Source organism: Corvus kubaryi, unplaced genomic scaffold, assembly GCF_017639235.1.
Source record: "Corvus kubaryi isolate FWS band 111438036 unplaced genomic scaffold, C.kubaryi_AGA036_p1.0 133, whole genome shotgun sequence".
Taxonomy (NCBI): domain Eukaryota; kingdom Metazoa; phylum Chordata; class Aves; order Passeriformes; family Corvidae; genus Corvus; species Corvus kubaryi.
The window spans coordinates 4317921-4331378 of record NW_024580667.1 but is presented as its reverse complement, the minus strand read 5'-3'; the positions used below and the strand labels follow the sequence as shown (position 1 = coordinate 4331378).

General features: G+C 42.1%; 1 protein-coding gene across 2 annotated transcripts in view; it reads right to left on the bottom strand.

The window, feature by feature from the left end:
- MED14 (mediator complex subunit 14) overlaps window positions 1-12101 on the bottom strand; it is a 35549-nt gene extending 23448 nt beyond the window's left edge. For both annotated transcript variants that reach the window (XM_042034950.1, XM_042034959.1), the window contains exons 1-9: window positions 11911-12101; window positions 10547-10573; window positions 5423-5528; window positions 4654-4827; window positions 4099-4228; window positions 2235-2363; window positions 1761-1868; window positions 763-895; window positions 71-221 (exon numbers count right to left, since the gene is read on the bottom strand). In XM_042034950.1, the coding sequence (XP_041890884.1) occupies window positions 71-221; window positions 763-895; window positions 1761-1868; window positions 2235-2363; window positions 4099-4228; window positions 4654-4827; window positions 5423-5528; window positions 10547-10573; window positions 11911-12086 (1134 nt within the window). In that variant the 5' untranslated portion in view covers window positions 12087-12101. The remainder of the gene's footprint in view (window positions 1-70; window positions 222-762; window positions 896-1760; window positions 1869-2234; window positions 2364-4098; window positions 4229-4653; window positions 4828-5422; window positions 5529-10546; window positions 10574-11910) is intronic.
- Window positions 12102-13458: the final 1357 nt, after the last annotated feature.

The window sequence follows — 13458 nt, the reverse complement described above, 5'->3', positions numbered from 1 at the left end:
AACTGACAGTGTAAAGCACTTGAGTTTTCGATTTACAAAATCAGGTGCCTCCTGAAAAGCAAACTTTTACCTTCATGGCTCTTTCCATCAGTTTGGAATCACAGGCTGGCAGTGGAGGCTCATGAGATATTTGTAAGGGTTTTGAGACATCAGTTTCATCAATTTTTATAGTGACCTTATGGACAGATGCAGTCCCCGTTTTCCTGCCAAGTACCTGTTGACTTAAAACAAATGGAATAATTAAATCATGCAACTGGAAGAACAGAAAATATATTTTTCAGTAGCTAAACCTTGATTCTGTGTGTTCTGGTTAAAAACACTGTGTCAGCTGAACTGAAAAAGGCATTTGTTTTAGATGACATTTTAAAGCAGAACTGTTGGTTAACTGTAACTACACGAATTTTAGATGACTGCAAATTCAACACAGTCAGAAGTGTACTTGGATTGCTTTTTAAAATTTTATCTAGTGCGAGTCAAGCAATAAATATAGTAAAAGTCTGACAGAGATCTAATTAATTTTTAGATATCTCTGTAAATGTAAACTAATTTATAACTGTATCCACTCCTCTTCTGTACATTAGAGTGCAACCCTTACTTCTTTACAAATCAAGCAACACATGTGGGTACTTAATTAAAGGAATTTAGGAGTCTCACATCAAAAAGAAAGTACAATTCTGAAAAGTATGGCTCAAGCTTGGTAAGTATAATCCCTCCTTTTATTTCATTTATTGTTTGTTAACAATCTTTTTGAAATGAACTTACTTCCAAACAGAGAGTGAGAGACACTTCCCTGCATGGTACCGCTCCACTTGCACAAGGTCGCCCCAGCGCTCTCGGATCAGCATTAGTGTTTGTGAATGCAAGACTTCCAGCTGAAGAGCCAGGCAGAAGGAGTCTAATGCATGGAGCTAAGAAAATGTAAGATGTCCAGACAGTCTGTACACTACATAAACCTGTTTCTGTACACTGCATAAATCCATTTGTCACCTATGTCAGACAAGATGCTGTCTGAAAACACACTACTGTACTAATCCAGAGATAAACACATATAAACAGCACCAAATATTTCTCAAAGGCGTTTTTTTTGTGGTTTTCTAAACTCTAAACTAGGACAGGCTGTTAAACAAGAGTCACAACAGCCTTGTTTTACAGATTTCTAGTTGTCATCATCTTTAACTGAAAAGATGATTACTAACAAAGAAATTCCACTCACCCTATAGTTACCACTAACCCCACCTCCCACCTTCACCCTAAAACAACACGACTCTTTTGCAGAAACAGTTTCACTGAAATCCATTTCACACTGTCGAGCAATCTGCCCTTTGCAAGTGGAAAATCACTGCACATCCTGCATCTCCTCTCATTATTCACACAGACACAATAGACTTAACACACCCTCATCAACAGCACTTTACTGCAGTTCTGGGTAGCAAGAACTGTCAGCTCCCAGAACTTCCAAGTCAGCTCTGTATTTCATCTCCAAAATTAGCTGCTGCTGCTGCACTGACTTACCACACAACCTGCTGCCTTGAATACCTCACCTTCACCTTTGCTGATTTAGTGTGTAGAATTAAATTTGACATGCAGGCACCTGAGAATTACTGCTTCCAAGGCCATCATTTACTTCAAGGCCACCATAACTTCATGCCCAGACATTTCCCCCAAGCTTAACAGGGAATCCATCCTTCTTGACTTCCAGCTACTAAGAAGAGTGAGGCTACATTAAACACCTCATTCAGAAGCCCCTTTCAGAAGGATACGCAAGCAGTTGTACATGTCCTGAAGTGGCTTTTCATCAGCAAACAGCCGGGACTGGACCAACTGATGGATGAAGTTGATCTGCATGCTGTGAACCAGGGCTCGACCATCTTTTGCAAATGAAAAGTAAGTCATATTAGACATCAGAAAACTAGGTATTTAAAATAATTCAGTAAATTAATAAATTAAAAATGAAAAAGATACAGCTGTACTGAGCAATTTCCATACCAGGTTTTATAACAAAACAACAAAATCCTTGGTTTACTCTGGAAATTTTAGTCATTCTACTAAAGTCACTGTATAGCATTATTAAGGTATTAAAACCCTGTTAAGCAAGGTCAAAACAGGACAAGTATATATAACTTCATTCTCTTAAGTTGTTATATGCAGAAAACCCAGTATAAACAAGACTTATACAGCATCAGAGATGAACATCATGTTAAAAACAAAGCGTAAAGGTTTAATTTTTTTCTTACCACCAGTTTCCTTGTCTTCAACCAAAATTTCCAGCTTGAGAAGGCGCCAGGGGATGTCAGGGTCATCACCCATCACTGTCAAGGTGGCCTCAAACTCACCCTCAACTCGGAACTTCACACAGCCATTGGCTAAGGAAGACAAGAATGTTTTATTTCACTCAGTCTCCTAAGATGCCTCAAAATAACAGTGTGGTAGCTCCTGGCACTCATAATGGATTGCTTCCCTACCATTTCTGCTCTGTTGCTTATGTTTCTGTGCAACTCTGAAGATTTTACAGTCTGCAACAGACCCAATGTCAATAAGCAGCACAGGCAGATGTACAAACTGTCCTGAAGTTAACTTGTTAAATCTGGTAACTTGTTAACACTTGTGCTTCTGTAATACAGAGTAACACTAAGCTGACTACCAGCCTGACAAACAAAACATCTGGCTGAAATATTCCTATTCTTTGCTACTATCAACAATGAATACTTTCAGCAATATTCAAATGACATTCAGAACATGGATCTCAGCCCAGGCTGAAATCCAGCCCTGAAAACACATCTCCCTGCAAAGGATTTATTTAATATTAGAATATTATAAATCCATTTTCATGTGAGGAAGATAATCTTCTGCAGAATTTATATATACACAACAAACAAAGCTCATGCACACTATTTATCTAATTGATATGTACATCCTCACAGCGCTGTGAACACTGCTATCTGTTTCAAGAATTGGGAGCAAGGACTAAAACTATGCAAGCAAGGTCATAAAGGAACGAGAGGCAGAGCAAACAAGTAAGTACAAGTCCTTACTCTAACCTGCAGGTCAACCTTCTTCTCAATCATTTAACGAACTATGTCCTATGCCTTTACAATTAAAGACATACAGAAATATTCCTGCAAAAATTTTAACCTTTTAACTCAGGAAGTTTCATTTTCAAGAGCACCCCAGACATCCTCTTAAAACAAACCACACTCTAAAATAGAAAATAATAGTCATTGAAATGTTTAGCTAACTGAAAACTCTCAAGACTCAGACATACTATCCATATTATCCATATTACCCATATATCATTCATATGTACTTCCACTAGACAAAAATACCTCTAATACTGACACTGCAAGCACTCACACAGGGACTACAGAAAACCTGCACTGAGATTCTTTAGAAACATTTCTGATCTAGGTCTGTAGGGAATGGTTTACAAATGGCTAACCTTGTCTTGGTTAAAAGCATGGACTAGGTCCATTCCCACCCCATTCTCTGTGATTCTGCAATAACCTAGTCCAGTTTACAGCCATCTTTCCTCTTAAAAAAGGTTATTTTAATGTTTACCACTACTTGGGCTAAATGAAAACAGATCTCAAAACAGCTTAAGAGATCTGGCACTGCAGTGAGCCACTGAACAAAAGGCGTGCATAAATATGAACAAATTCTGTGCCTGAACATAAGTATCAAAACAGCTTTAAAAAGCAACATGAGTGACTTGTTTAAACTCAAGTTCAAACAGTTTCTGCAGAAAGACCTAACAGCTTTACTAAGTTGCATTTTAAAAACAAATTAAGATGAAATAGTCCAAAGACCATTTTGCAAAACATTTGCTAAAAGAGCAAGACACTGTCTAAAACCTTTTGGCACTACCTGCACAGGATTTCCTCTTGAAAGTCAATATTTCAGCAATATTATCAGTGCCCTCATTTTTCAAAGGGGGGAAAAAACCCCATCTTTTAATGTCATACAGAGACAGGATCCTAGTCTTAATAGATGAAGCATCCTTAATGGTCTCAAGCTAACATTTAGTTTTGCTTTAGCATTAAAACAACAATTTTAAATCAGCCTGCAATAACGTATCCTTCAAAAAGTAATCCCAGTTCTTACCAACTGTAAGATTTGCCAGCTGTGGAGGAAGATCCGTAGTCACGAGTCGATGCCGAAGAATCTGGTTTAGCTGATGAAGTGTGGTTTGCTTCTCACTCTTTGTTATTGGGTCAGGAGGGATTATTTTATCCTGTTACAATAAACACAAGCAAGTCTACGCATCTCAAACACTTTAAACAGATTGACAGCAGCCATTGTGAAAACCAACCAGACCAGAAGTCTGAAAATATAAATACTACAGGTCACTGCCCAGTGAAGTTTTCTATCTCACACTGAGATTTGCTTTCCAGCTGATTACGTTTTACCCAAGACTGACCACTGAGAAAAATCACTAAATTTGACAGAACTAAATAAATGGAGGGAACGTTCTACTGGGAAAGCATAACTTGTTCAAACAGGAAGTGTTCTGCATGAGAAACTGACACTGCAGAGACTTGGCTCTAGGCCTGTACTGAGCTACAGCTCCATCTGCACACAGACAATTAGTTTGATTACTGTGCATTTGATGCTGTACAGGGGATTCCCACACCCCCCAGACACAGCAGAATTATTCACCCTAATGCAGGTGGGCAGCCGAGGGTAGGATCCAGTTGTCAGAACATCAATTGCATATGGGATGGCAAAGCTGGGCAGCCGAGCATGAACCAAAGCATCTCGAGCCAGCGATGCCAGACGATCAGCAGTGTCCACAAACAGGATGGCCTGCTGATCTAAGAAACTTGATATCATCTGTAAAGGACAAGGAGTAGGAAAAAAAGGCAATTTAAAAAAATGCACAAATCAATGGCCCTTTATAGTCAGTTTATCTGTCACTTCCAATTCAAGTACATTTACAAAACAAAGAAAGAATGAATATTCTGGCCACTTCTTACATTCACATGCAAGGACACCTAAAATCCACATGCCATTCCTGGTGCTGTGGGGGATCTGTGCAGCCTCACAGCTCTTTATCTGCTGATTGCTACTGGAATGCAACCATACTTGTTTGTAATCAGTAGGGGCTTGTTTTTCTGCAACATTCTGGACTTTATTCTTATTTATCCAAGATCAGGATGAAAGTGATAATAAGAACTAACACACTCAGATCACCATCTTCCCTGTCCTGTTATCTCAACCCAAAGCATTCCTGAAACTATGCGCAGACAAGCCTTTCATTTTATGTCACTGATGAGTTTTTGGGAACATGAACTGTTAAAAAACAAGATTATACAATCTCTAAACAGGAATATTTTTTTCAAATTTCTGTAGTAAAAAGAAGTCAGGGTGCAGCAATATCCCATATCCCTCAGAGACTGTTTCATGCCAGACTCTGTCTCTAACTTACCGCACACTTTTCCACCTTCCCAGCATTATTAGCCCACTTGACCAAGGCTAACAAACGAACAAACAGCTGACGAGTGCGACTTGCAAATTGCACTATCTCTATTTTCCTGCAAAAAAAAGTAAATGTACATTAAGCCAGTGCTCAGATATATAATAAAGCTGTAATTTGACTGTGTGCCAATTAAAAAAGAAAAAGAGCTGTAATGATAACTTCTAATTGTGTTAATACAGGCATAAGTAATATGTAGCTTGTTTGATTAAGAGCATGGGGGGAAAAAAGCTCTGTTGTGAATACCTAACAATATACATGGATTCTAAATCATGACTGTCTGGGGAAACAAAAAGCATATTCATAGGAATTAATCACTGACTGTAAGAGAAACAATTCCATCATGAACTCAACTAAATTATCTTTACAGCTTTTACAGGATTTCCTCAAGGTTTAAGATTAAGTTTAAAGTAGGCAACACACCCAAGGATTACAGGACCTGACAGTAACATTACACTTACATTCACTATAAATAAACAGACAAACAAACAAACAAATAAGGTACTAAACAAAATACATTCTAGCATTTTTACATCATCTTTACATAGTATGTTACAATATGGAAATAGGGGGGTGGTGGGGAAGACCACAAAAACCCCACCCTGTAACTTCCCTTTCCATTCCTGCCTTGCAAAGAAATGGAAACAAGGACTTACTGACTCCCAGTATTCCTCCCACCATTCTTTGTATAGATAGTCAAAATGAAGGAGTATATGTCTGCATGTCTTCAGAGTTAATTTTTGTAAAAGAGAATGCAATACAGGCATAGGCAGATTTTCATGCTTTATTACAGATCTACACTGTAGATGCATCAGATGAGACACAAAGATCTACAGTGTAGATCTGTAATACCATACAATCTGAAATACCACTTCATCAACTGTTTATAGAGGTTTTCCTCCCTTTCTGTGGGTTCAATTTACTAATTTCACTATGGTTTTCTACTTAGTTTGGAAAAAACCCTGAACCTAAGCTGTTTTCCTGATAAGGTTTTCTAAAGTAACAGAAGCGTTTGGACAAAAAGAACATTAATTAGTGCATAAGACACTGGCTTCTAACAAACAGAAGCTGCACCTCCTGATCCCAATCTGTAAAACACAAACTCGTAACACAGAAAGAGCCTGATTCTGCTGAGAGTGTTGGTGTAATGAGGTTAACTTTTCTGGGCAAGTAAAGCATAATCTGCTTGTAGCAGATGAACATGTAAGGCCAGAAGCACAACTAATACCATCTGTTCCTGTTTCTTCCATTACATACTGTGAACCTCATCCAAGAACTTGGGCATTAGGCCAATAACTTCTCCGTGTTCTAGAGCAAATGTTTTGGAATGGCATTCAGCCTGATATTAAGATTTCAAGCGGTGGACAAGCTGCTGTACGTACACACTGCCCTAACAGTAACCACACTACAAAAACAAGATGTTGAGAATTTTGAAAGATTCAGAAAAACTTTATGAGATTTGAAAGATGACTATAGTGAGACTTTAGAAAGCCAGCAATCTCTCAGACAAACTCCACATAGAAGTTGCTAAAATCCAGTAGTTACGTCAAACGTCTACGGTGAAAGCCGCATGATAGCAGGAAAAATTCAAATTGATGTTCTGTGACTAAAAATAAATTAAAAAACCAGCCCCCCAAAAGCACAACGATTTAATAATGAAAATGACTGACAAATCTAGACAGAGTATTCCAGTAACTATTCCATTAATACCACTTAAATGAAGTTAGAGAAGACTTGTTACTTCGATTTGACAGAACCCTGCTTCCAGAAGCACCACCATCATCCCTCAATGACAACTGCATTGGGAATCGACTTCTCTAATAAAACATAAAGGCCTTAAAATTTGCTGCATTGTCTTTCATTATAGGTACATGACCTTATTCTGGGCTACACAAAAATAAATATTCAACGAAGATGAAACTTCAGGAAAGAGTTTATTTACAAAACAAGAAACAAAAATTAAAAATCTTTCTAACAACCACGTTGCTCAGTGCATTTTTTACCCCTGGTCTTCACTGCTAAGTTTGGATCTCAGGTTTTGGGTTCTTCAGACTAATTAATGGCTGAGTCTGGGGGAGTGAAGCATTAGCTACAGTAGAATTAAATCAAGTTAAGGACCACTTCAGCAAGCTTGACATACAAAAGTGCATTGGAGTGGATGGGTTGCCTTTCAAGGATTCTGAGGGAGCTGATCCATGCCACTGTAAAGTTGCTCTCTACCATTTTCAAAACCCACAATGATGAAAGGTCTTGATGACAGCAAAAAGACAAACACCATGTCCTTCTTCAAGAAGGCAAAGGAGGAGCTAGGGACCTACAGGTCAGTTGGCCTAAGTTCAGTTAAGAAAAAAATTCACAGGACAAATCTTTCTTTAAGTTATGTCCAGATAAATACCAAGCAAGCATGAAATTAGCCTGGAAACTACCAGCAGAAATTTGCCAAGGGCAAACCACCTCTGATCAACAAATTGCCTTCCACAGGATGAACTGCTATGTGATCAAGGGGAGATCAGAAGATGGATTTACATTCGCAGGAAACATGTGACATACAAGGATGGGCTGAGGAAGCTGAGTTTGCTCCTGCTTAACAAGAAAAGGCTGTGGCAAGATCCTACTGCTGTCCTCAAATATCTAGAAGGTATTGTAGGGAAGATGGAACTGGACTCCTTTCAGAAGTGCAGAAGGCCAAGGTACAACAGCTACAAACTAAACCAGTGAAAAACTAGTTAGACATGAGGAAAACAAAGAAACACAGTGATGTGGTCAAAGACTGAAGTAGGTTACCCAGAAAAAGATAATGATACTGTGCAAAACCCAGTCTCCATTACCAAAAAGAAAGCCCCTGGATTTCCCCAGCAACTCAGCACAACTAATTTTATGCCACAGCACTAATGTTTTTTTTTAATCCAACCACTTTATTGTAAGAGTTATTTATTCCTACAATTGACAACTAATAAATGACCCTGAAAAAAAAGGCACTGTATTATACTACGATGCATAATTTCTCATCGGTTTTTCTTATCACAGCATCTTTTAAATAGGCACTGTAGTACAGAACTTATATTTTATGTGAACTTTATTAGAGGATAACACCATCACATCTTCACCAAAGTATATATGCCATGTCACTAGGCTCTAGCTCCAAGAAACAGAGCTTGAAGCCCAACTACTGAAGCCACTACAGTCTCAAAGCTCGAGAAAATATGGATAATTAAGCTACATTCCTACAGATGAGCTCTTCCAAGAGCTGGAAAGCCACTTCACCAAGAGGAGTTGTAAGCCAAAGTTAACAAGGATATTGTTTTGGGGTAACTTTATGATGTTGTACCCCAAATTGCTGTTCTATGCTCAGAAATTAATTTTTTGCCTTTTCTGTGCCTTTAAACTGAGCCTGAGAGGGGGGAGAGAAAAAAAAAAACCTCAGCAAAACTTTCAAAGCAGTTTACAGTTTGTTTTCAAGGACACAGAGACAGAGACGGTTCCCTGTGTCCAGCTGCGGCAGCAGAGCGGGAGCGGAGGGAAGCACCCGGCTTGCTTTCCAGCCAGCTTTCGGCCTTTTCCCCGGAGAGCTGGACTTTTGTTTTCCTGGGACTTCGACTTTTCCCTTCTTCTCTGCTGGACTGTTTCAACATCAGAATACATTGGGAAGGCTTTCCACCGAGGCCTTGGCCCTGGAGGTGGGCCCACCCCGTTCCAGCTCTGAGGAGGAGGGGAGAGGCTACCTATGGAAGGACTCTGAAATTTTCCCAGGTTTTTCTCTCCACAGCGAGAGGTTCTATTATTATTTAGCATTATTACCCTTTTCCCGTGTGTTTGTTAAATAAATAGTTTTATCTCTTTCACTTTCCTTCGAGGAAAATTCATTTTTTCCCGAACCTGGTGGGGGAGGGCTGGTTGTAACCCGCCGTCTCTCAGAGGGTATTCTCCTCCAAATTTGTCCAAACCGGCACAGATGTGAACATTTAATTTCAAGACAATTTCAATCCAAGGACATTCTTTGTACATTGAAGGCTGTCTTATTTCATTTTCTCTGTAATCCATTAGGATTTAAGTTGCTGCCCCAGATCCATGTGCCTAACAAAGCAGAATCCAACTTTACCTAGAAATGCTAAGTATTGAGATGGGAAAAAAACCCCCCCATCAGTACAAGGGAGCTCTGGACCCAAGTTGGACATAATTTCCTCAGTAAATACTGTGATAATTAAAAACCCAAGCTAAACCAAATCAAAACCCACACTGTTTCTCTTAATAAAATACTATGCAGAAGGAAAAGGGGTACAGGTAATCATTGCAGGTTATGATTCCATGAAAATGGGATTAATTCCACATGTTATGAGAGTTTTGGAAGGTTTGAGATAACAATTAATGATCATCCTGGTACACAGAATTCTTTATTAAGATTCTTAGGAATATCATAGCTCCTATATCTCTCTAAAGACATTTGGATCAATTAATACATCAACACAAAGGGAACAATATTCTGACAAGTTTCGTAACATTTATTAAGAGAAACAAAAAAGTAAATGGATTTTTTTCATCTCAGCAGGGTGCTGTTCTGGTCTCTTACATTTACTCTCCATTAATTTCCACACTTCAAAACCAAATAGAACAGGAGCAGAAAACAGTGCCCAGGATAAGAAAGATCAGGTAAAATGGAAAAATGCAGAAAAGAAGTTTTTACCTTGCTGTCCTTGTTCTGAACAAAACATTACTTTATCACACTAACTAGAATCTCCAGTTCCCTTTCACATCAGCTTTACTGTCAATTCATTGCCTCAAGATTCATGAAGAGAAAAATCCCCTTAACAGAGTTCACCTACTGTAACAGCAACAAAAAAAAGCCCAAAACAACTGTAAACCCAAACACCAACAAAACCCAATATTGATGGGTTGGATGGATGCTGAGAAAAAACTTGAAAATATGTAGTGACAGCAAGACAGACAAAGCTTATTTTCTTTCATAAAATCTAAAATTACGTGAAAAAGATTTTATTTAAACAGCAGTATATTAATATTAACATCCTAAACAAGTTCCATATTTTAACATGTATTACAGATTTTCTTCTCATAACTCACCTTTCCATATCAGTCTTTCTTGGTAATCTATATGAAAGAAGAGGGGGAAAAAAAAATGTATTATATATTGTCCTATTACATTTCAGACAACTAGAAATTTAATTAGCAACCTTCAAGCACAGGAACTTCTACACAACTAGAAAGTATAGAAAAAATAGTACCATGGGTCACCTTTCACTACTCTGTGCCAGGCAAACTGGAACTGGATAAATTAATTGAGAAGTTTGATGAAGGGTACTGAAATCAATTACTCTACACACGCCATAAACACAAAGGACGGACTTCTTGACTGATATTCTGGAAATTTTTTCAAAGCAAACTAAAACTTAAAATTCCTTGTCCTGTCCAGACTTTGAATATTCTTTAACTCACGTCAGGCAAACTTCAATTTGCACCCTTACCAGACATGGTACTGTACAAGAGCTATACCTATTTCTTCCCATTTGTTCTGTATGTCGCTTCTTGAAACACACAGCTTCCCCACAAGAACCTCTACTGTTAAACAACGTTAAGAGGGAAACAGGTTTATTCAGAGTCCAAATGCTTTCTGGAAAGTTTTTCTTGGCCCAAAAACATTCCTTTGTTTTGCCACTTCAAACGCAACAACATCGGCATGGCAGATCATTAAGTAAACGTAAATAACTTATTTCCCCAAAATAATCAAACAGTATTTTTAAAACTACAGAGGCAAGTCAAGGAGTTGCAGCATCTGAAAACACCTCAGTTTCAGACATTCCAGCTTCACACATTTTGATATCAGTACCAGCACTACAGTTGGGGTTTTTTGGCAGTAACTTGGGGCCAAACTTAAGCATTTAAGCAGCCAATCGGCAGCTGCTTTCAGTTCTCACAATCATTTTCTCTGTTTATGACAGACCACTCAGCAGCTTTCGCTGTGCCCCTGGACACAGCCTGATGCAGAGACCAACCTGCCTGCACAGGCATCTCCCCGGACGGGAGAATGGGCAAGGGTACTTACAACAGCAGGACAACGGGGAATGGGAAAGAGAGTAAGTTTAGATTAGGTATCAGGAAAAAATTCTTCCCTGTGAGGCACTGGCACAGGTTGCCCAGAGAAGCTGTGGGTGCTGCATCCCTGGAAGCGTTCAAGCTCAGGTTGGATGGGACTCTGAGCAACCTGGTCTAGTGGAAGGTGGCCCCGTCCATGGCAGGGGGTTGGAACAAGATGATCTTTATGGTCCCCTCCAACCCAAACCATTTTATGAATGTAAAAGCGCAACCACCTCCCCCCACTCCAGCCCCGGCTGAGCTCCGGGACAGATCCCTGGCGAGGCCTCCGCATCCTCCCGGGATGCTGCGAGGCGGCACCGCCAGCCGGGCACGGAGAGATCTGCGGCACTCACAGGTCGGCCAGCACGGTGAGCTCGGCGTAGGTGCGGTGCAGGAGGAACTCGATGAGGGTGCTGAGGCGGTAGCCGGGGCTGGCGGCGGCTGTCACGGCGCCGGGGGCCGGCGGGGCCGGGGCTGACGCGGGGCCGGCCGGCACCAGCTGGGCGCTCTCCAGCTGCACCGGCGCCATAGCGGCGGCGGCGCCTCGGCCCCGGGCAGGAGCCGCGCGGCAGCCCGGGAACGGCTCCCGGTGGCGCCGGCACCGTGCCCGGCTCGCCCCGCACGGAGGGAGCGGGGAAGGGGCGGCGGGAGCGGGGCGGCTCCGCAGCGCTCAGAGCCCGCCGGGCGCAGGAGCCGCCGCCATGATGGGGCACGGAACCGGAAGCGAACGGGGAACCTTTCCGGGAAGCGCGGGCGGGGCGGGGGCCGCGGGGCGCACACGGGATACAGGGACACCCATGGGATACAGGGACACCCACAGGGACACCCACGGGACACAGGGACACCCACAGGGACATAGGGACACCCATGGGATACAGGGACACCCACAGGGACACCCACGGGATACAGGGACACTCACGGGATACAGGGACACCCACGGGACATAGGGACACCCACGGGATACAGGGACACCCACAGGGACACCCACGGGACACAGGGACACACACAGGGACACCCACGGGACACAGGGACACCCATGGGACACACACAGGGACACACACACGGGACATGGGATGGAGCTGCCATTGTGCCACGGGACCGCTGGATCCCGCGGTGGGTCAGGCTGGAAGCGACCACAGCGCGCCATCTCGTCCCACCTCCCTGCTCAAGCAGGGCCATCCCAGAGCACATGGCACAGGATTGTGTCCAGACGGTTCTGGAATATCTCCAGTGAGGGGGCTCTACAGCTTCTCTGGACAATCTGTCCCAGTGCTCGGTCTCTGCATAGGAAAGAAATTCTTCCTTGTGTCCAGGGCATCAATTTCTGCCCCTTGCCTCCTGTCCCACTGCTGGGCACCATGGAGCAGAGCCTGGTCCATCCTGTGCCCCCTCCCTGCAGACATTGACAGACAGGGATAAGATGCCCTCTCAGCTGCCTCTTCTCGAGGTCGAACAGGCCCTTCCTCAGAGAGATGCTCCAGTCCCTTCATCATCTTTGTCACCCTCCACTGAACCCACTCCAGGAGCTCCATGTCTCTCCTGTCCTGAGGAGCGCAGAACTGAGCACAGCACTCCAGGTGATCCTCACCGGGGCTGAGCAGAGGGGCAGAATCACATCCCTGCCCTTGTATCTGCCCATGTTACTGAAATCCAGGGTGAAATAGAACCAGGTTATGGACTTGGTGCCTCAAAAGAGCCTTTGATGTGGCTCTTGGGGCTGTCAAGGAACAGCGGACTCTGTTGGGCACCAGGCTGGCCAATCCCTTCCTAATGACTTGGTGGAGCATTCGTGAGGGGTGTCGAGATGACAAGCACTAGCGGAACATCCTCCTTCGAGGTCATTGCTAAAGTGAGAAAAAGGAGCCATGAGCAGCAGAGCATCCAGTGGGATCAGGTGATAA